We start from the raw sequence: 22,055 nt of genomic DNA, 5'->3' as shown, positions 1-22,055 counted from the left end.
TTAAGTAAGAACTTGATTAAATGAATCAAACATTTATTGTATTAATCTTCCAAACAATACTAAGTACAGTAGTCACATCTCATTTTTTTTGCTCCTGTTCCTAACTTCTTTCATCTCATTGCAGATAGTATTATCCTAAGGCTGGATATGAATGCAGTTTAAAAAAGGGAATTAGCTGAATCAATGTGATTTTGCTTAAATGGGCCTTCCACCTTTACATTTTTCTTTTTCCTTGGTCCATTTCCCCCTTGATGATAAAAACAATATATGCTTACTCTTGGAAATCTGAAACTTGGGGGAAAGTATAATGGAGTATAGAGGATGAACCACCCCCTCCAGGGCATATGCCATCATTTTTCACTTTTAAAAATTGTTATCCTTTCTTTTTATTTTCCTATGCAACATCTACTTTAAAACTTTATCCACAAAAATGTTGCTGTCGTTTGTCCCTATTTTGTAATGTGATGTTGGATGCTTTACTGGTGGAGGAGATTGGCTATTAATGTTGCACTTGGTTCTCCAGAGCATAGAACATTGAGATAGGGAAGATACCACTGTCATCTCATTCGACCACTCAGCCTTGAAGATTCTCAACCCCCATTTACTGAAGCACCATTGATTGCCACAGAATCTCACAGAACGGCATGAGAGTATTAACTGATGCCAGAGCTCGGATTCTTTCTTCATCAATACCTTGCTGCTTAGGGGGGCACTTGACACTGTTCATGTTTGCCTATCTCTGTAAAGGGGTTCAGAGAAGGAATGGGGATAACTTTCAAGCATTTAATTTTTTTCTTTTTGATATATTTTTCTGTTTATATTTTCGCCTTGGTATCTTGCAGAACATAGGACCACACAGCTGTGTTTCCATCTACACACCATTCACTAGTGAGCCAAGCTTACCATTGTCTTGGGGGGACTCCAGGAAGCAGTGCAGCAGCAGGAGCCAGTGACCCCAGCATAGGAGAAGATAAGTTCAAGATGGCCATGTGGCAGGGTAAGAAATTAACACTTATTCCTTTAACTGAGTTTTTCTCCTATACTGTCCTCCATCCTCACCCAATCCCCCAAGCCAGTGGCAGGCAGCCAGCTGTTTCTTTAATTTAACCCTTTGTCTTTATAAAGACAAAGAACATTAGTTTAAAAGAAGCTACTGCTAGCTAGAAGTTCAAATTATTTTCTAGTGGTAGTTAGCATGGAATTAAAGAAAATGACATGGTAGAAGCATTTAAAAGGATTTACTTCATTTTAACTTGTGCTTGCTGGGGGGTGGTATGTGTGGAATGAGGAGATTTTTCCTATTTGTGTTTTTCATTTGTTTTCTGACAAACTTGTATCATAAAATTCTCAAAGGTGGGAGTGACAAATGTTGGTGCCTCCTTGGCTTCCTCTTCTCAAAGAAGACTTGCTTGGGATATAAGCAGTTTGAAAAAGCACATTTAATGTTCTAATGTTCATATTTTGTGGCAGAAGGAAGATGTATATTTTAATAATACAAACTAATACAAACTTGAGAGCTAAGCTAACCAGTGTCTTGGAATCTCTTGTAAATCTGTGAATTTCTAGCACACACCAAGTTATATTTTAGTTTTAGAGGGGTTGTGGATTGAGTCCTTCAGGAGACTATAAGATTCTTCAGGAGTGCATAGGATTTTTATGTTCAGCACATGGGAAGGTGGGCTTAAGAAATGATAGAAAAATTCTACTAAAACGGGTTTGTGACTCACAACATGTTAAAGGCTGCTTGGATGGAGTAGAATGAAATAGCGTTGATATCTATTAATATTCAACAATTGAGTTTAGTGTTGGTCGAAGTAGCTTTTTAAAATGGTTGATTGTGCAGGTTATTGATTAAAAATATAAGTACACAAATGTAACACTGATGATGTATAGGGATTGCCAATTTAAAGACATTCATTGAAATGAAATTTGGCTTGTATGTCAGCTTTAATGACCATGATAGGCATTTATCAAGAGAAGTTTAAGCTGTTTCCTTGTAATCCTAGTTACTTTAGGAGGCTGAGATCTGAAGATCATGATTTGAAGCCAGCCCAGGTAGACAAATCTGAGAGATTTCCTATTTCTAATGAGCCACTAGAAGGCTGCTACTAAAAAGTGGTAGCGCAAGCGGCAGAGCGTCAGCCTTGGGCAAAAAAGCCGAGCAATGGTACAAGGTCCTGCACTCAAGCATCAGTACTGATACACAAAAAAGAGAAAGAGAAGGTTATATATTCTCACTTAAATCCTGAGACATTCTTTCACTCAATAAACAGCATACAGAGATATGAATAAGATACAAGACCTTGGAGGGTTCCTTACTGTCTAGAAAAGGCAGACATTAATAAACAATTGCATTGCATTGAATAAGTATTACAATAGGGAGATGGAAGTCCAGAAAAAAAGCATGATGAACTTCAAGTTTTGAGCTGGTTTAAAAAAAGTAAGTAGCTAAGTGTGATGGTTCATGTCTATAGTCCTAGCACCGAGAGGGTTCAAAAGAGTCTGGAAAGTTTGAGACTAGCCTAGGCTACATAGTGAGTTCCAGGCCAGCCTGAGCTACATAGGCAGATCCTGTCAGAAAAGAAAAGACAGAGAGAAACAGAGGGGAGCAGGGGAAGAGGAGGGAGAGACAGAGAGAGAGAGAGAGAGAGAGAGAGAGAGAGAGAGAGAAAGTGAGAGAGACAGACAGACAAAGAGAAAGAGAGAGAGAGAGAGAGAGAGAGAGAGAGAGAAATTGGCCAGATGGGCAAATGAGAGCATTGCATAAATGAGAGCATTGCATAAATGAGAGCATTGCATTCTGGGCAGACAGAGCAGCACTGTTTGAGAACTTCCAAGTTGCTTTGTTTGCCTGGTGTGAGATGTATGGGGGCATGACCTCAGATGAAGCAAGGAAGGTAGTCAGAGGCCAGAAAAGAAAGAACCTGTATGTTCTAGGAAGGATTTTATACTTTATACTGGAGACAAAGATTCTAAACAGGGAAGTAACACAGGCAGATTTTGTTTTAGAAAGATGACTTTGGCAGTGGTGCTGACTGTGGTGTCGGAGTTGGGAGACAATGAAAGCCTGGATTCATTCAGGAGGTATCTGGAATAGTGGTTTCAGGGTGAGATGGCAAGGATCTGAGAAGATGCAGGGGCAATGAGGTTAGTGAGAATGAGGTGAGCTCTAGAGTGGTCTGTGACTGGATATGATTGATAGCTCGTTTAGGCCTGGGGGCTAGTGGTATCATTCTCTGAGATGGAGAACATGAGAGGTGTCTGAACGTCATGATAGAAGCTGGTGTTCCCAGCTTCACTTTGGTCAACTTAGGTTGAGATGCCTTTGGGCTGTGGGTTGATATTTCAAAGACAGTTTTGAAACACGGAGCTGTAGTTTGTACAGGTAGGGATCTAAAGGCTTATTCTGATGATGCCTAAATAGCTGGCTTTATTTTTCTCTGTATTATGTGACAATGTCAGTCATTAGTGATTTACTTATTTTATAATTAAAACATTTTAATGTTCCACAATTCTGGGCCTTGAACTCCGGGCCTAGGCACTGTCCCTCGGCTTTTGTGCTCAAGGCATAGTGCTCTACCACTTAAGCTCCACTTTTGGCTTTTTAGTGGTTAGTTGGAGATAAGAGGCTCATAGACTTTCCTTCCCGGGCTGGCTTTGAACTGCAATCCTCAGATCCCAGCCTCCTGATTAGCTAGGATTACACGTGTGAGCCACTGACGCCCGGCAGCCCTTGCTCTTTTGGAACTGCAATAATCAGATCTCAGCTTGTTGAGTAGCTAGGATTACAGGTGTGAGTTACTGGCACACAACTTGTTCAACAATTCTTAATAAAGCTGTTGGCATTTTCCTAATAAATAATATATCTATTTTTGGTGTGCCGCTCATGGGGCTTGAACTCAAGACCTGAGCTTCTTTTTTCAGACAGGATCTCAGGCTACTTCCTCCCCCCACCCTCAGACCATGATCCTGATTCTTCTATTTACACCTCCCTCCCATGTAGCTGGGATGACAGGCACATAGCACCACACCCAGCTTGTTTGTCAAGATGGAGGCCTCACTACTGTTTTTTACTGGGCTTGTCCTGATCTCTGCCTTATAAGTAGCTAAATTACAGGCATGAGTCACTACTTCTGACCTGTACTTTAATATTTTGATAACTCATGGGGGGTTATCAATCAGCATTAATAACAGTTTTATTGGTCTAATAATCAAGAACAAATATTGAAGAGGAGACCAGCCAGTTTGAGGTTGGAGACCTGTGTTATCAAGTATTACTTATTTATACAATTAGCTTTTATTGAGCCAATGTTGTTTGTCAGACACTCTGCAGGGCTCTAGAGACACAATGGTTAGGGAAAACAGGTGTGGTCTCTGCTTTCCTAGAATTTACCAACTAGGATAATGGTTGCATTTCAAACAAGTGAAATGTGTTATTTAACAAACATACTGAAGAAATTTGGGAAAATAACATCAAATATTTGGAAGGATTAAAGTAGTGTTTCTCAATGGAGGAGGACAGGCATCAGAATTTCCTATAGTGTTTCAAGCAAATATTCCTGCTCATGTCCCATTCCTTCAATTGTGATATAGTCTTAAGACCTGAGAATTTAAAGTAGCTCTGAGTGTGGATGGCTCCTGCCTGTAATCCTAGGTACTCCAGAGATAGAAATAGGAGGATTCAGTTTAAAGCCAAGTCAGGCAGGAGAGTCCTTATCTCCAATTAGTCACCAAAAAGCTGGAAGTGGAGGTGTGACTCAAGTGGTTGAGCACTGGCCCTGAGCAAAAAAAAAAAACCTCAGACAACTCCCAGGCTTTGAGTTCAAGCCCAGGACAGGTACAAAAATATAAAGTAGCTCTGTGAACAACTGATGTGCAATCCTGTTTGGGAACAGCTGCATTGAAGAATTTAGAGTTAAGCTGGGTACTTACTGGTGACTCACACCTGTAATTCTAGTTACTCAGAAGGTTGAGATCTGACAATCGTAAGTTGAAGTCAGCCCAGGTAGGAAAGTCTCTGAGTCTTATTTCTAATCAGCCAAAAGCCAGAGTGGAGCTGTGTCTCAAGTGTTAAAGCACTAGCTTTGGGAAGAGGGCAAGTACTGAGCATGAGGCACTGAGTTAAAGCTTTTGTAGTGGTGTGTGTGCGCGTGCCCACACACACACACACATACACAGAATTTCAAGTTACATGAGAAGAAAAATGATAAAGAAACTGAAAAAAATAGGAGACTATAAAATCTTGAGGGGTAAAGAAGATATTTTTATGCATAATATCAAAGATATAATGATTTTAAAAGATTAATGTAATCAATTATGTAAAAATTAAAAAAACTCTGCCCAAACCATAAATAAAGTTAATGAGAAAATTTGAATAATTGTAACAAGACACAGTATCCTATAGAGGCTAACAGGGCAAGGAGAAAAATGCAGGTCTGTTATTAGAAAATTGTGCAAGAGAAAATACATAAAAGTAGAAATGTAAATGGGTGGCAAGCAGGAAAAAATGTACTAACTCAGTAGTAGTGAAGGAAGGAGAATTAGAATGGCATACCATTTTCTCTGATATAACTTGCAAAGATTAAGAAGCAATGATAGAACTCAGAGTTGGCAAGAAAACCAGGAAGCAGCTGTTCCTGCTCACTTCTGGTGGGAATGTCAGTGTGGCAGTATTTATCATTAGCTTTAAAAATGCGTTGACCTTTGGATTTAGTAGTTAATTTTCCTGACATTTATCCTAAGGAAATAATTAAGGATGTGCCCAATTATGTATCAATAAGGATATTAATCATAGCATTTTCTATACTGGGAAAAATTGGTAATACTTGAATTTCCTTGCAGCTATACAATGGGATACTGTAATTACTCAAATGACATTGTGGAATTCTATGACATAATGTAAAAATAGGTTCACAATGTTTAATGAGGAGAATAGCAGATTGTAAATGAATAACAGTTAAATGTATGGGCTCTGGGTTGAGATGTGGGTTCAAAATTCCAGTTATATCTTTATCTGCTATACTTTCTGCAGTGTTCTTCAATATGTTCATCAATAAAATGGGCAAAAACGTAGTTAACCTAATAGGTCCCATCTTCTGTGCCTATTAAGATCATCTGGAGATCTATATACATTTCTGAAACCTAGGCCTCATTCAGAACAATTAATCTGAATCTTAAAATTTGATGCAGATGACTATTTTCAAATCTCACAGCCAGGTTTGAGAACCACCAAGCTATTGTTGAGGGGATTGCTGAATGGGAATACACAGTAACTATCATTATTATTACTATTGAAAAATTAATAATGTGATCCAATTTTAATAATCATATTTGTCTATGATTTTTGTATTCTTGGTCATATCTAGAACGTACTAGGAGATTATACATAGAATTCTTTTTTATGTGTACTAGTCCTGGAGCTTGAACTCAGGGTTGGGGTGCTGTCCCTGAGCTTTCTTATTCAAGGCTACTGCTCTACTACTTGAGCACAGGCTCCACTTCTGGATTTTTTTTGGTGCTTACCTGGAGATAGAGTCTTACACTTTCCTGCTTGGGCTGGCTTCAAACCTTGGTCCTCAGATCTCATCCTCCTGAGTAACTAGCCACCGGTGCCTCGCTATACAGAGAATGTTTAATAAATATAGTTTGGTAGTAGAGCACATGCTTATTATAAGCAAGGATCTGAGTTCTATTTGCAGCACTACAAAAAACCCCCACAAATAAACCACTAGCTTATGCCTGAATTCTTGCTAATCAGGAGGCTGAGATCTAAGGATTCTCAGCCTGGCAGTAACGTCTCATATCTCCAATTAACCAGCAAAAGCTGAAAGTGGAGGCTTGGATCAAGGAGTGGAATGCCAGCCTTAAATGGGAAACGCAAGTGAGAGCATTATACCCGAGTTCAAGCCCCAGTATTAGCACATGTACACACAATAAAAAGAATTACAGTTAACTTGGTTTTTGCTCATTTGTATCTTTCTATTTTTTTTTGTAAAAGCATGGAGTACTTGTGAATTTTATGAGGCATAGTTTATGCAGGAAATATGTATATTATCTACCTGTTTGTCTATTTTCCACATCTTTTTATCTGAATATATCTATAGTTATAAAAACCCCTGAAAATACAATTTCCATATTGTAGCAGATCCGCACAGTATAATATTTGGCCACTCCGAATCAAGGCTATATACCTATAAGCTCATGCTTATAGATTATAAGCTCATGCTTATAATCCCAGCTACTCAGGAGGCTGAGATCTGAGGTTCAAAGACAGCTAGAGCAGTAATATCTTAAGATTCTTATCTGCAATTGACCAGCTGAAGTTACAGAGCACCATCCTTGGAGTCAGAAAGCTAAGGGACATTGCCAGGCCCTGAGTTCAAGCCCCAGTATTTCTCTCTCTCTCTCTCTCTCTCTCTCTCTCTCTCTCTCTCTCTCTCTCTCTTTCACACACACACACACACACGATCAAGAATAATAGCTGGGTGTGATGGCACACATTTGTAATCTCAATACCTGGGATTATGTATACAGGAGTAGTTCTAGGTTAGTCTGGGATGTATACACAGCAAAACCTTGTCTCAAAAAAGAATTAAAAGGTCAAGAGTAATGCTGTGGAAAATCTTCATGAGAAAAACAGAATAGACGGAAATGCTTTCAAGCTGTCAACGTGGCTTTGTCCAGGTGGTAGGATACACTTCCTTTTTTCTAATTTTATTTTCCAGATTTAATACAACATATATTAATACTTTTATGACTAGCAAACAAATGATTTAAAAATGAGATAGAAAACTTAATGTCTCAGCTGAATGCCAGTGGCTCACACCTGTAGCCTTAAGCTACTCAGGAGGCCTATAGCTGGAGGATTATGGTTTGAAGCCAGCCCAGGCAGAAAAATTCACAGGACTCCATTCCAATTGACTAGTCAAAAGCAGGACTGGAAGTGTGGTTCAAGCGGTACAGTGACACCTCATCAAACCAGCTGATTGAGTTAGAGTTCAAGCCACAGTACCACCAGAAAAGCAAAATCAGTACTCTCTCAAAGATTGCCTCCAACAAGGAGTATAGAGTTTGGGCTGACTTCTGGACACCTGCTTCAGCCAGTGTATGTACCCTTCAGCTTTGAAGAAGAACATCCAGGCCCCAGAGGGTTTAGTTAGATCAAGCTCTTTGCTGTAATTCTTCGAATGTTTTTTGTAAAGATTGATTTTATTTTAAAGATTTATTTAGTTTTTACTTGTATCCATCTATTAGTTATATAAGGGGCTTTTCATTGCAACATTTCCATACATGTATACAAAGTACTCAGACCAAACTCACTCTCTCCATCCTCTCCCTTATCTCCTGACTCACTACTGAAACGATTTCAACAGTTTTGCTTTTTTTTTTTATCAGTCCTGGGGCTTGAATTCTGGGCTTGAGTACTGTCCTTGTGCTTCTTTTGCTCAAGGTGAGCACTCTACACTTGGGCCACAGTGCCACTTCTGGCTTGTTTGAATAGTTTATCACAGATAAGAGTCTCATGGAGTTTCCTGACCAGGCTGGCTTTGAACTGTGATCCTCAGATCTCAGCCACTCAATAGCTAGGATTATAGCATGCACGAGCCATTGGTGCCTAGCAAAACTTGTTTGTTTTTTTTTGTCGGTCATGGGGCTTGAACTCAGGGTCTGAGTGCTGTCCCTGAGCTTTTGTGCTCAAGACTAGTGCTCTACCACTTAGAGCCACAGCTCCACTTACTCAACAGGTTTTTATTGTTCTACATTTATACATGCATGTCAGGTACTTTGACCATATTCACCCTTCCTCAACCTGTCTGTTCACCCTTGCCTCCTGGTAGCCATCCCTAACCATACCACAGCCTATTTTACCTTGCTGTCCTTTTTTCCCCATTATTTTACTGTATATGATACAAAGGGGGTTCAACATGACAATCACGTGTACATATATTATTATTTAGTCAGAGTGACCTTCTCCATTGTTTTCTCTTTCCCCATCCCTCCTCTCCCATATTGGAAAACAGCGTTCAGTGAGCTCCTCATGCCATCTACATACATAGACTCAAGGACTCTTTTAAAGCTGCCTCTCCTTTTGACTCCACAAAACCCTTTAGGGACTGAGAGGAGGGACATAAAGACTATACAAAACAACATGGGAAATTAATACTGTATCTAACAGAAAGGTTACATAATAAGGTGAGGTGGCAAAATATGTCAGAATATGCATGAAAATTAAGGCAGAGAAAACTTATAATGCAATAGTTGTGATGAGAAACTGTTCTGCTGGCTTCAAATTCAAAGGAAGTATGTTTGTTTGGCCCTTGAAGGTATTTTTAAACACATCATAGTGTATCTCTAAACATTCTGGTGATTTAACTAGCACCTAATAGGCCAAGAGGAAAAGCCACAAAGCAATGGATTTATTTCCAGAGATTTAGTGTGAAATGTGGTAGCCCTGAGGCTTACTAATTGGACCACTATTCCCTAAAAACAAATCCATTTAGGCCTGACTATTAACCAAGATGTTAGTAACCATAGGTCTCTCTAGTGAAAGTCAGGTTGTTATATACAGCAGTAACGAATGACTCAGAGCCCCCCTTCAACCATTTGGTACAATATACAGCACATACTCAAGAATTGAGTTATTTGTTAACTACTAAATAAATAAGCCAGAGATACTGGGGGCTCACTTCTGTAATCTATCCACACAGAAGATTGAGATCTGAGGATCCCAGTTCAAAGCCAGCTTGGGCAGACAAATCTGAGAGCCTCTGACCTCCAATAAAGGAACAAAACATAGGAAATGGAGCTGTGGCTCAAGTGGTAGAGCCTCAGCCTTGAGCAAAAAAAAAAAAAAAAAGCTAAGAGGCTGGGAATATGGCCTAGTGGCAACAGCGCTTGCCTCGTATACATGAAGCCCTGGGTTCAATACCCCAGCACCACATATATAGAAAATGGCCAGAAGTGGCGCTGTGGCTCAAGTGGCAGAGTGCTAGCCTTGAGCAAAAGGAAGGAAGCCAGGGACAGTGCTCAAGCCCTGAGTCCAAGGCCCAGGACTGGCAAAAAAAAAAAAAAAAAAAGCTAAGGGAAGTCATGAGGCTCTTGAGTTCAAGTCCCAGTAGTGGCACAATAAATGGCTAAATATTAATACTCTCTCTCTCTCTCTCTCTCTCTCTCTCTCTCTCTCTCTCACACACACACACACACAAATGTTCTTTGTCTCTCTTCACCTGTCACCTTCGCACAAGTCTTCATGGAGAGAGAAACAAAAGGTAGATGGATTCTGATTACGAGCATAGAGCAAGGGATAAATGAAAACAATCTTTCAGAAACTTTTTTCTACAAGCCTCCACTATTCTTTCTCAAGCACACAATTGTGGAATAAGCAGAGGCCCTGGAATTTGACACACCTTCATCTGAATCCACCTCTGCAATCGTGAAAGTTACCTTAACTCTAAAAGATTAAGTTGTTTCACCCAGGGTCATGTGTGTTCTCTGAGACAGACACTTTGGATTTATGTCCTGGCTCTGGCATGAGTAGCCAAGTTGCCTCTCCTCCTCCTCCTCCTCCTCCTCCTCCTCCTCCTCCTCCTCCTCCTCCTCCTCCTCCTCCTCCTCCTCCTCCTCCTCCTCCTCCTCCTCCTGCTGTAAAATGAGGGTAATAATAATACTTGTTGATGAGTATATTGGTAGGTTTCTTAGGATAATGACAGGATTTAATAAACATACTTGTTCACCACTCCCAAATGTTAGCTATCACTTTTATACTATGCACAAATTTCTGATTATTTTTTACCTCACATGATTCTAGATGAGAACGAGGTAACCATGGAAATGTTTGGCCCATTCATTGCTGTTCTGGCTGTATTATAATTGGGGCATGAAATATTAAATTATAAATTATGGTAATAAAGGGGATTTTTTTAAGCTGGAAAGAATCTTCAGATGTGATCTGTTTCAAATGTTCAATCTTGGAAAGGAAAAAATTGATACCCATGAGAGATTCTGTGCCACACAGCTTGTCACGTGGTCAAGACCAGCCCCCCGGGCCTCCTGATAATCAAGGGCTGCTCTCCTAGTCTTTCTCTCACTTCCTATTTTGCATTATTGGATCGTGTTGCCTGCTTTTGGTTTGGACACTTTAGTTTTCTTCTAAATGTTTGTCTTTCCTTATTATAGCTTTTTGCTACTGCAAAAAGGTTTTTGTTTTAAATCAGGTGCTGGTGGCTCACACCTATAATCCTAGCTACTCAGGAGGCTGAGATCTGAGGATAACAGTTTGAAGTCAGTCCGGGCAGGAAAGTTGGTGAGACTTTTTTTATTTTTCATCTGTGACTGGAACTCGAACTCAGTCCTTGCTGTTAGTGCTCTACCAACTGAACCCTGCGTCCAACCCCAAACACTAACCCCCATAATCTGGAAATGGAGCTGTAACTCAAGAGACAGCACTCACCTTGAGCAAAAGAATTTCAGAGACAGTGTCCAGGCCTTGAGTTCAAGCCGCAGCACACGCATGCACACACACACACACACACACACACACACACACACACACGTTTTATTTTTCCTCCTAAAAAATGGTATCTTTTCATTGAGACATTGGGGGATATTTTCATCTTCCTGTCACTATATTTGCATTTTTGAAATAAGCTGTAGGTTCTTACATCTTAACCAGAATTATGATTCAGAACTTCCTGTTTAATGTAATTCTGTGTCATGGGTGGGGTGGGGGCAGGGCTAGAAAGTTTCACTATTCATGGCAACAAAAGCCAGATTCTTCTTCCTACCTTCTGTGAACATCCCTTGGCATTTATAGACTCAGGGTCATACCAGGGAAACTATTGAACAGTTAAGAGTATGAGCTAACTTCCTTAGTAATGGCATATTTGATGCTTTCCGTTCCCAAACCAATTTGGCATTAGATGACATTTTATTGTATTTATTTAGGATTTCTGCCCTGACTACTTCCGTGAGAAATATAGTGCAATACAGAAATGATAACAGAGAGTAATCAGAAATCCAGGATAGGGACTACCTTGAATTAGTTATTATCAAATGAATAAGATACTTTGGCCACTGAATTCATCTATGTTCTTCTGCCTACCTCCTAAAAAATAAACACATTCTAGCACATCATTGACATCTTCTGGACCAAAAAAAAGTATTTGGATATAAAGACGACCTGGCTCTGCCTATGCTGTTTTCTGGCCCTTTCACTCCTTCTCTTTGTTCTGGCTTTACTTATGGCCTACCTGTGACTCAGGACTGAATACAGCCAGGTTGAAATCCTGATCTTTTCTATTTAGCTTGAGGGTAGTGAGTGGCAGGGAGACAAGAAAGTCTGCTGGTTTTTTCTTGGGGGGTGGGTTGGGGGTGGGGGGTGGCTCTAGAGCTTGAACTGGGAGCTTTCCTTGAGCTTTTGTGGCTTAAGGCTCATGTTCTATCATCTGAGCCACAGCTCCACTTCCAGGTTTTTGCTGATTATTTGGAGATAAGAGTCTCACGGACTTTTCCTGCTAAGGCTGGCTTCAGACTTTGGTCCTCAAATCTCAGCCTCCCGATAGCTAGGATTACAGGCATGAGCCACCAGCACCCAGCTGTTTATATTTCTAATTGTGTCAAGAAATTCTTTTCTTTAGGTTCAATACTTCAGTAAAAAATAATAACAGAACCTCCTTCCCTTAGATTTCTCTGTATCGAATAATTGTGCTACTGTGCACCAAATATGAAAGCTCAAATTCTGAAAAGTACCGTAACTTCCTTGCTTTTTCCCACTTGGAGGCTGTACAACCTCGTTGCTGAGATCATTTCAGTAAGTAGTGTTTCTGGCAAATATCAGCTTTTCCCCAAACGTCCCCCATCCTCTGATAAAATTAGCTTTTCTCTTCACTTTGTCTGTCTGTCTGTGTCTCTCTGTTAAACTCAGAGCCTCATGCTTGCTAGGCAAACTGTTCTAACACTTGAGCCATACTACAAACTCCTTTTTGCTTTAGTTTGCTCTTTTCAGATAGGCTTCTGTGATTTTTCCTAGGCTAACTTGATCTCCATCCACCTATTTTTACTTTCCAAGTAGCTGAGATTACAAGCATGAGCTGTCCCCCCCCCCGCCCCCGTTCTTTGTGTGTTTCCCCTGCTCTGATGCATAGCCCCCAAGCATATTGTCTGCATTTATGGTCTTTGGTCTGCCTTGTGTCAGGCCAGGGGTGGGGTGGGGAGTGGGGGTGTTGGGTTCATGATCTCTGCTTTCTAACCTTGCAGTCTTTTGAGGGATTGGGAGCACAAATACCACACATTCGCATTTCCTTATAAAGTATTTTGAATGCCAGGAAAATCAAGTCTTCCAAAGAATAATAGGTGAACCATCTAATGAGGTAAGGGGGCCTAGGAGGAAGTTACCAGTTCACTGAAGACCTGGAAGATAAATAGAGTTTTCCAGGGAACAGTTAGGATCCCAGGTTTAGGAAACAAAATGGAAATTCCTGAGGTGGAAAAAAACCTGGATTCTCTCCCAGAGTGGTAGAGTGGAGCTCCCTCATAGTGAATGAAACTAGATGAGTGAGCAGGGGCAGGTAATATGGTTTTGTGGGCTACATACTCGACTATTCTTAGTAATGTGAAATTTCCAATAGATTGGGAAGGGCAGGATGACCCGTGAATGAGCAGGGAGTGTCTCATCTGTCTTCCTAGGCAGAGAGGGTTCTGCACATATTGTATGTATTCCTTGAATCTTTGCTTAATGAGTAATGGCTGCTTGGCCTTTCTACCAGCGTTGCCATGGAGATTAAATGAGATAAGGTTTGTGAAGGTGCTTTGCAAAATATAAAATGTTAAACAAGTGTTACTGTAGAGTGATTCATTAGATTCTATGCAATGATGCTCTCAGAAATTCATTGTCACTAAGGAAACGCTTTCCCATTCTCCATTAAACCAGCAAAATCGCTCAATTAGATCGATCCACAACATGAATATGCTGATGTACTGAGTTCTTACATATTCAAATTGTGTCTCCCTTGCCACTACCTAATTATGGGTGAGTGGAAACTACCTTATATCACACCATTATGTAGCACTCCTGGTGTTAGAGATAATTATGGGTGGTGTTGCCAGAGGCCATATAGGTTTCTCTTCTGTGCTGAATTCAACTTTCTGAATCTCTGAATCATACAAATCCTTTATTTAAGAGCTGGATAATACAGAGGAATAGCACCCTCTGGATTTGCATTTGGAATGGGGCAAGTGTGATCACTGTAGGGTGTGCTTGCCACCAACTGTGGCACTTGGTTTTCTAAATTGTTAAAAAACGTACTTTGCTATGACTGTGTTCAATATGGAGTTCCTTATTTGAGCTGCAGAAACTTTTGATCCAGGATTGACTTAAAAAGCCCACCTCTGTGCTCAGTTTGTAGCTGTCTAAAATTGAGGGATGGGGAAGACGTCAGCTTGGAAGTCTTTATGAAAACATAGACGGTGAATACTTTGTGTCCGAGTGAGTCTATTCTAAAAAGGAACTGTACAAAGGTCACTTGTTAACACAGATGTTGTTTGCCTCCTTGCCATCTTTTCACCAGGAACAATCTTAATGTCCCCCATGAGAGGCTGCCTATATTAATTATGGTATACACATGGAGAGCTGTTCATTTCATTAAAAAGGGTGAAGTAGATTTATATATAGTGACAGTGAATGATGTCTAGTATATATTTTATTTATTTATTTATTTTTGCCCATCCTGGGGCTTGAACTCAGGGCCTGAGCACTGTCCCTGGCTTCTTTTTGCTCAAGGCTAGCACTCTGCCACTTGAGCCACAGCGCCACTTCTGGCCTTTTCTGTATATGTGGTGCTGAGGAATCGAACCCAGGGCTTCATGTATAAAAGGCAAGCACTCTTGCCACTAGGCCATATTCCCAGCCCCATCCAGTATATATTTTAAGTGAACAAAAGGTGCAGGAAGTTGGGCACCAGTGGCTCACACGTATAATCATAGTTACTCAGGAGGCTGAGATCTGAGGATTGAAGTTCTAAGCCAGTCCAGTCAGGAAGTCTGTGAGACTCTTACTGCCAATTAACCACCAAAAACCTGAAGTGGAATTTTGACTCAAGTGGTGGAGTGCTAGCCTTGAGCAAAAAAGCTAAGGGACAGTGCCAGGCCCTGAGTTCAAGCCTCAGAACTGGCACATACAAAAAAGGTGCAGGAGACTATGTATTATAGGATTGCATTTGTACCACAGAATGGGAGGTTTGCTGGGATAAATAAATATGTACTTGTGAATATGTATTTATTTAATTTTTATTTGGTGCTGGGGATCAAACATGTTAGGCAAGCATTCTACCACTGAGCTACTACGTTCCAGACCCCTTTAGTTTCTATATATGTATACTTAAATATACTTAGAAAATGTCTGAAAAATGCTTAAGAAACAATTCTTAGTTACTTTGAAGATAGTGGTGGCAGGTGTGTGTGTGTGTACATGTACATGCCAGGTACCAGTACTCAGGTTGAACTCAGGGCTTCGCTTCATACTCTCACTTGGCTCTTTTTTTAACTCAAGGCTGGTGCTCTACCACTTGAGCCCCCTCTCCACTCTGACTTTTTTCTCGTTAATTGGGGATTAGAGTCTCTTGGACTTTTCTGCTGCAACTGGCTTCAAACTGTGATCCTCTGATCTCAGCCTCTTAAGCAGCTAGGATTACAAGCATGAGCCATGTGAGCAAGTGGCTGGACTAGGGATTTTTAATTCTCATCTGATACCTGTCCATACAGTCAGTCCACCCTTCCTTCCTTCCTTCTCTCCCTCCCTCCCTCTCTCCCTCCCTCCCTCCTCCCTCCCTCCTTCACTCCCTCCCTCCCTTCCTTCCTTTCTTCCATATTTGTTTACAAAATGCTTCTCAAACATTTTCTTCATAGCCAAAAGATGGGACCAATATCTGTCCACCAACAGAGGAATGGTTATCTAGAATATGGTATGTGCATATATATATACATATATATATATTACACATACAGATAGGAATATTATTCAGTCATACAAAAGAATTCAATTCTGCAGCATGTTTAACTGTCCAAAACATGGGCACAAAAGGACAAATAATCACATGATTCTAATTTTATCAGATACCTAAAGTAGGCAAGTCAATAGAGACAGAGTAGAATAAATATTGCAGTTTTCTTCAGGATGGAGAAATGGGCATAGAGTTTCTGTTCAGTGTAAAGAAAAAGTCCAGGAAATGAACAGTAGAGATAGATACCTGACCCTGCTATTCTTCCTTTAAATAACAAAGAAAGAAAAATCATAACTCACTATATTCGTTCCTTGATAGTATTAAGTTATGTTAAGGAATAAAAGATATAATAGTGGTTGGGATGGAAGGTTGGATGAGAAGTACAGGAAATCAAGGCAGCAAAGCAAGACCCTTTACAAGCAAACCACCAAGAAATTTTCATAGCCAGAGAGCTTTGTTCACTTTTAATGCTAAGAAAATAAGATTAAATAGGAGCAAAAATATGGTTTTATTATTTTTAATGAAGCAACTGTAATTATATTATACCATTCATTTTGATCTCTCGATGTTTTATTGATTTATTTTTATTTTTTTCAAATTTTTATTATCAAACTGATGTACAGAGAGGTTACAGTTTCTCTCGATGTTTTAATACCCAGTACTTGATACCTAAGCAATATAGTAATTGTATTCTAGCCTACATTTTAAAATTACGTCTCAAAGTCTGGAATAATAGCTGTTGCAGTTGTTGAGCTTATTTGAATGTTATAAGAGAATGATATGTTATAATTTTTTGAGCTTTTTGTTTAAAGACTTAAGAAATTCAGGCATAGGTGTTATGTTTGGGGTAGAGAATATATATGTTCTTTAATACAGTACTTATATTACAGAGTTTTTATTTCATCTCCAAATTCTTTTGGCCCATCTACTCTAAAAAGAAGGCTTTCACCTTTGATCCAGTCAAAGAAATATCAGGCTGGATGTTCTCTGAGTAATGCATAGAGTTCTATTGCTCAGGTTTGAACGGGATGAGGGATTATTCTGTGTTAGCTGACCTGAGGAGATAGACTGTGGAATATTTAAAAATAATTAAGAAGCAAGATAGATTTTATTCTAGGATATTGATAGAGGAAGTTTATGATTAGATAGATAGAAGTGATAGGAAAACATTGGAAGATGACTAAGGCATTTGAGTCTGTGGATCAGAACAGAAACCCTTGAGTGACGAAGAATGCAACTTTTGAGATTTTTTCTGGTTGGTAGGGGTATCAAAGAGCTTGAAGAGCTTCCTGTAGTGTAGTTTGGGATTGAACTTGAACCTGCATCTAGAGGTTATGCATAGTGAACCAAGGCAGGTAGATTCTCATATTTCCTTGTGAGCATAGAAGCTGGGGGAAATGGCCCCAGCTTAGACCACTCCTTTGGGAGTAATTGGGAGAAATATCCCTAGATATCCTAGAAAGATAGGAAAAAAACAAACATCCCTGAGCTGAGCATGGACTAGACTGTTCGCTGAGAAGCTGTACCTAGTTGTACTGTGTAAATGGTATTGTTTAGATTTCTTACTCCATGGTAAAATTATTCTGATATGACTGAGGTTGAAAGAGAAAAGATGAAAGAACAAGAGCTGTTGTTTATTGAGTTCTTAGGTATTTTTAAAAGTGCTTCACATGGATAATCTCATTTAATCTTCCTAATAACAGTTTAGGATACAGTAATTTAGGCATACAATGGATGTATAATATTCAGAGGTTGTAACATAACTGGTACAGCATAGGTCCAAGACAACTTCACTATTGGTTATTTTTTATTCCTAGGACCTTAGTTCCAGAATCCATCTTCTGTTGCCATCCCAAAAGAATCAGGGTGGTAGCCAGTTGTGAAAGAAGAAACTTCCCATCACAGTACTCTGTCTGTGATCCTAAAAGCAAGCATAAGATTTCAAGGGAATATGAAAGTAGAAGACCAGAACACAATCTGTGGATACATGCTTCCATAGCCAAAAATTCTTCCTTCTTTTAAAATTGAAGTAACTAATTTTGTGACTATCTTCTCTGTGGAAGAAATGACTAAAAATTATGTGTGTGACTAAGAAGATTCAGATGCAGACACTGTTGTGGCCAAAACTCAGGGGAGTCTCAGGGGAGTTAACACAAATTGTTAACAACCTGAGCTAACATTAGAAACACATTTTTGTATGTGTATGCCAGTACTGGGGCTTACTACTTCAGCCACCTCTCTACTTCTGGATTTTTGTTAGTTAATTGGAGATAAGCGTGTTACAGACTTTCCAGCCCAGATTGGCTTTGAACTGCCATCTTGAGGCCTCATCCTTTTCGGTAGCTAGGATTTTAGGCATGCTACTACCAGCCCTTGGCTAGAGGCACATTCTGAGTTATAGAATACTGCTATAGTTTGGATTTTTTTTCTTTTTGCAGTAGTGGGGTTTGAATTCAGAGCTTTGTGTTAGCTTAGCTTGCTTGCTAGCTTAGCTGGCGCTTTACCACTTGAGCCATACCTCACCCCCGCTTTTCTGATAGAATATAGAGAAACAAAGACTGGCCTAGGGAGACCAGGTCCTATGATACAATCAATATTATTCCCATTTAACACATGAGAAAGTTGAGACGTCATGTTACATAGCTGCACAGTGGCTGTGGTAGACTTGAATTCAAGTATGGCTCCCAATCCCAAAGTTCTGTACTTCATGCTCTATACATTGTGGTACAATGAGAGGGTTTTGAGCAGAGAATTGCTGAGGTCAGAACTGCATGGACCAAATGTAGACCACTGGAATTGGGAAGATATGTTATGAGCTTGCTATATTCAAATAGAACATTAGGGGAGCCTGGATATAAGACATAGACTTTGGGGATTTAAACAAAGAGATAAACATGAGAAATAACACAAAACCTTTGTAGGCAGAAGAGTAAGACAGAATTTCAAATGCTTTTAGTGAAGACATTGGTTAACTGGAAGTAGTCTTTGTCAAGGCCTGTGAGTTTTCATTAGCATACTAGACAAAGCGAAAATCTGCTTTCCAGTTCTGTTGGCTTACTGACTTGTAGTGTGTGAGTGAATTATTTAACCCTTTCTTTGGCCAGATTTACTCATCTGTAAAAATGCAATTTGTCACTCTAAAAACCTCAGAACTAGCACAGATGGAATGTTTACTACTGTGTTTTTGCCATTTGAGTGTTCATGTTCAGAAATGTGAGACTGAATCCCAGGTTTAAATACATTCACTTTTACACCACAATCCAAAACAGTTATTATAATATTAATGACAAAAGTTATCTCCCCTTCTAATCTGCATGTTTTATTATATTAAACTGTCATGAATTATAATTCTACTTTTATAAACATTTCCTGTTATTGTCTTAATCTCTTACTGAATTCTTTTTCTTTAAAAATTTTTACTTTTTTATTATCATAAAGGTGATGTATGTAGGGGTTATAGTTACATAACCCAAGTAAAGAATACATTTCTTTTTGGACCATGTCACCCCTTCCCTTGTTCTCTCCCAGTTTTTCCTCCCTGTCCCCATCCACAAGTTGTATAGTTCTTTTTTTTTTTCATCAGTCATGGGGCTTGAACTCAGGGCTTGGGCACTGTCCCTTAGCTCTTTTGCTTAAGGCTAGTGCTCCACCACTTTGAGCCACAGCTCCACTTCTAGTCTTCTGGTAGTTATTTAGAGATAAGAGTCTCACAAACTTCCTACGTGAGCTGACTTTGAACCATGATCTTCAGATCTCAGTTTCCTGAGTAGTTAGGATTACAGGCATGAGCCATCAGCACCTGGCAATATAGCTCAATTTCAACACTGCTGCATTTGTTCACCCTTTGTCCCTCATTTCTGTATTCCTCCTACCCTCCCAAAGACAGATAAACAAAACAAAACAAAAAGAAAGCAAAAACATCAAAGAAAAAACCTCTTGTTTTCCATTTCCTGGAGTTAAGTTCTTCTTTGTGGTGTCATTTAGTTTTGTCTTTACCTGTTTTGGGGCTTGAACTTAGGGCCTAGGTTACTGTCTCTGAGCTTTTTTGCTCGAGCCTCGTTTCTCTACCACTTTAGCCAAAGCTCCACTTCTTACTGTTTTGGTGATAAATTGGAGATAAGAGTCTCATGGACTTTCCTGCCTGGACTGGCTTTGAACTACTATCCACAGATCTCAGCCTCCTGGGTAGCTAGGATTAAGGCGTGAGCCACTAGTACTGTCAATGGTGTCACTTTTAATTTGTTTATTTTAACTTTCTAGATAGAATAGAAGATACTTGTGGATGGAGACATAGTTTACAGTCTTTCTATTCCTCCTAATGCCTTTCATAGAAGCATCAAGGAGTTATATATTGATTTGATTCAATCAGTTGATATGTCATTATACAAAGGTCTTTTGTATGCTAAACTCCATTAAACATGGTCTCTGATAGTATTGGATTATTGATAGCTTTGTCTTAATATGAGTTCATAATGAGCTGATGGCCGTCTTCTTCTTCTAAGTGTCTGTTGCCTCCTCTAAATTAAGAAAAGGAATATTTCATAAATTTTCACATCATTCTTGTCCAGAGCCATGCTACTCTTCTTTGTGTGATCTCAGTTTTAATATATGCACTGTTGAAATGAGCACTCTTTCAATTTTTGTTAAGAAGCTTTCTCTTTATGCTTTTTATTTAACTTATAATATATGTAAAGGCTTTGTTGTGTGATTGTCTTGTTAATTTTAGCTTTTATAATCATACCCATTTCATATATATATATATATTCAAGTAATCAATAAAATGTTTATTGGGCTAGGTGCAGGTGACTCATGCCTGCAATCCTAACTACTGAGGAAGCTGCGATCTGAGGATTGAGGTTTGAAGCTAGCTCAGGAAAGAATGTCCATGAGACTCTTATCTCTAATTAACTACCAAAAAAAGCTGGAAGTGGAGCTGTGGCTTAAGTGGTAGATTGCTAGCCTTGAGCAAAAAAGCTCAGCGACAGCACCTAGGCCCTGAGTTCAAGCCCCAAGACCAGAACACAATTTTTCTTGATGCATGTATTTTCTTTCTTTTTTTTTTTGCCAGTTGTGGGGCTTAAACTCAGGGCCTGAGTACTGTCCCCGGCTTCTTTTGCTCAAGGCTAGCACTCTACCATTTGAGCCACTGCTCTACTTCCAGCTTTTTGGTGGTTATTGGAGATAAAAGTCTCACAAACTTTCCTGCCCAAGCTGGCTTCGAACAATGATCCGCACATCTCAGCCTCCTGAGTAGCTAGGATGGCAGGTGTGAGATGTCAGTGCCCAACAACCATTCATATTTATGTGTGTTGCATCAACAAATGTGTGTGAGATATACAAAAGAGTGACAGTCCCATCATTCTTGTCTTTCCCTGGTGGTTAGAACCTATTCACAGGTTCTGCCCACACTCAAGGCAAGATAGCGACACCAGAAATTGGACATTATTGGACTTTATGGTCTATCTGCTATATTTGGCATAAATCTGGATCACACTGGTCAAAGACTTTCTCAAATTACTATTTATTTGTTAATATTAAGCAAAATTACTCTAACTTGAATGTCAAATGGATATTTGGCACTTTGTCTGAAGTCATTTATTGTGTGGCAATTTGTGTTGAGCCCAACAGTTCTGGGGTAAGAATAGAAGGCTAGAGATGTGATTTTACGGCTTTTTTTTTTTTTTTTTTTTTTGGCCAGTCCTGGGGCTTGGACTCAGGGCCTGAGCACTGTCCCTGGCTTCTTTTTGCTCAAGGCTAGCACTCTGCCACTTGAGCCACAGCGCCACTTCTGGCCATTTTCTGCATATGTGGTGCTGGGGAATTGACCCAGGGCCTCATGTATAATGAGACAAGCACTCTTGCCACTAGGGCCATATCCCCAGCCCCTAGAGATGTGATTTAGATGCCCAAGTAGAGCTGTTCATCTTTCCCTTAGCCTAAGATTTAGGAGAGAGTCTGGGCTGGAATAGAAATTTAAGAATCCTTTGTATACAGATGGTTAGTGGAGCCTTGTATATGGGTCCAGTTTGAGAGGGAGACGGTACCAAAGGTAGAAATTTG

General features: G+C 39.7%; 1 protein-coding gene and 1 non-coding gene across 2 annotated transcripts in view; one reads left to right on the top strand and one right to left on the bottom strand.

Moving 5' to 3' along the window:
- The first annotated feature begins 823 nt into the window (after positions 1-823).
- Clcn5 (chloride voltage-gated channel 5) overlaps positions 824-22,055 on the top strand; it is a 190,332-nt gene continuing 169,100 nt past the window's right edge. The window contains exon 1 of the mRNA XM_048336819.1: positions 824-997. Within this exon, the coding sequence (XP_048192776.1) occupies positions 982-997 (16 nt within the window). The 5' untranslated portion in view covers positions 824-981. The remainder of the gene's footprint in view (positions 998-22,055) is intronic.
- On the bottom strand, positions 20,519-20,622 carry LOC125344377. The gene has a single exon (XR_007209509.1). It is a non-coding gene; the product is annotated as a U6 spliceosomal RNA (small nuclear RNA).

The sequence above is a fragment of the Perognathus longimembris genome, chromosome 28, assembly GCF_023159225.1.
Source record: "Perognathus longimembris pacificus isolate PPM17 chromosome 28, ASM2315922v1, whole genome shotgun sequence".
NCBI lineage: Eukaryota > Metazoa > Chordata > Mammalia > Rodentia > Heteromyidae > Perognathus > Perognathus longimembris.
The sequence above is the reverse complement of the archived record's forward strand: the minus strand, read 5'-3'. Positions and strand labels throughout refer to the sequence as shown.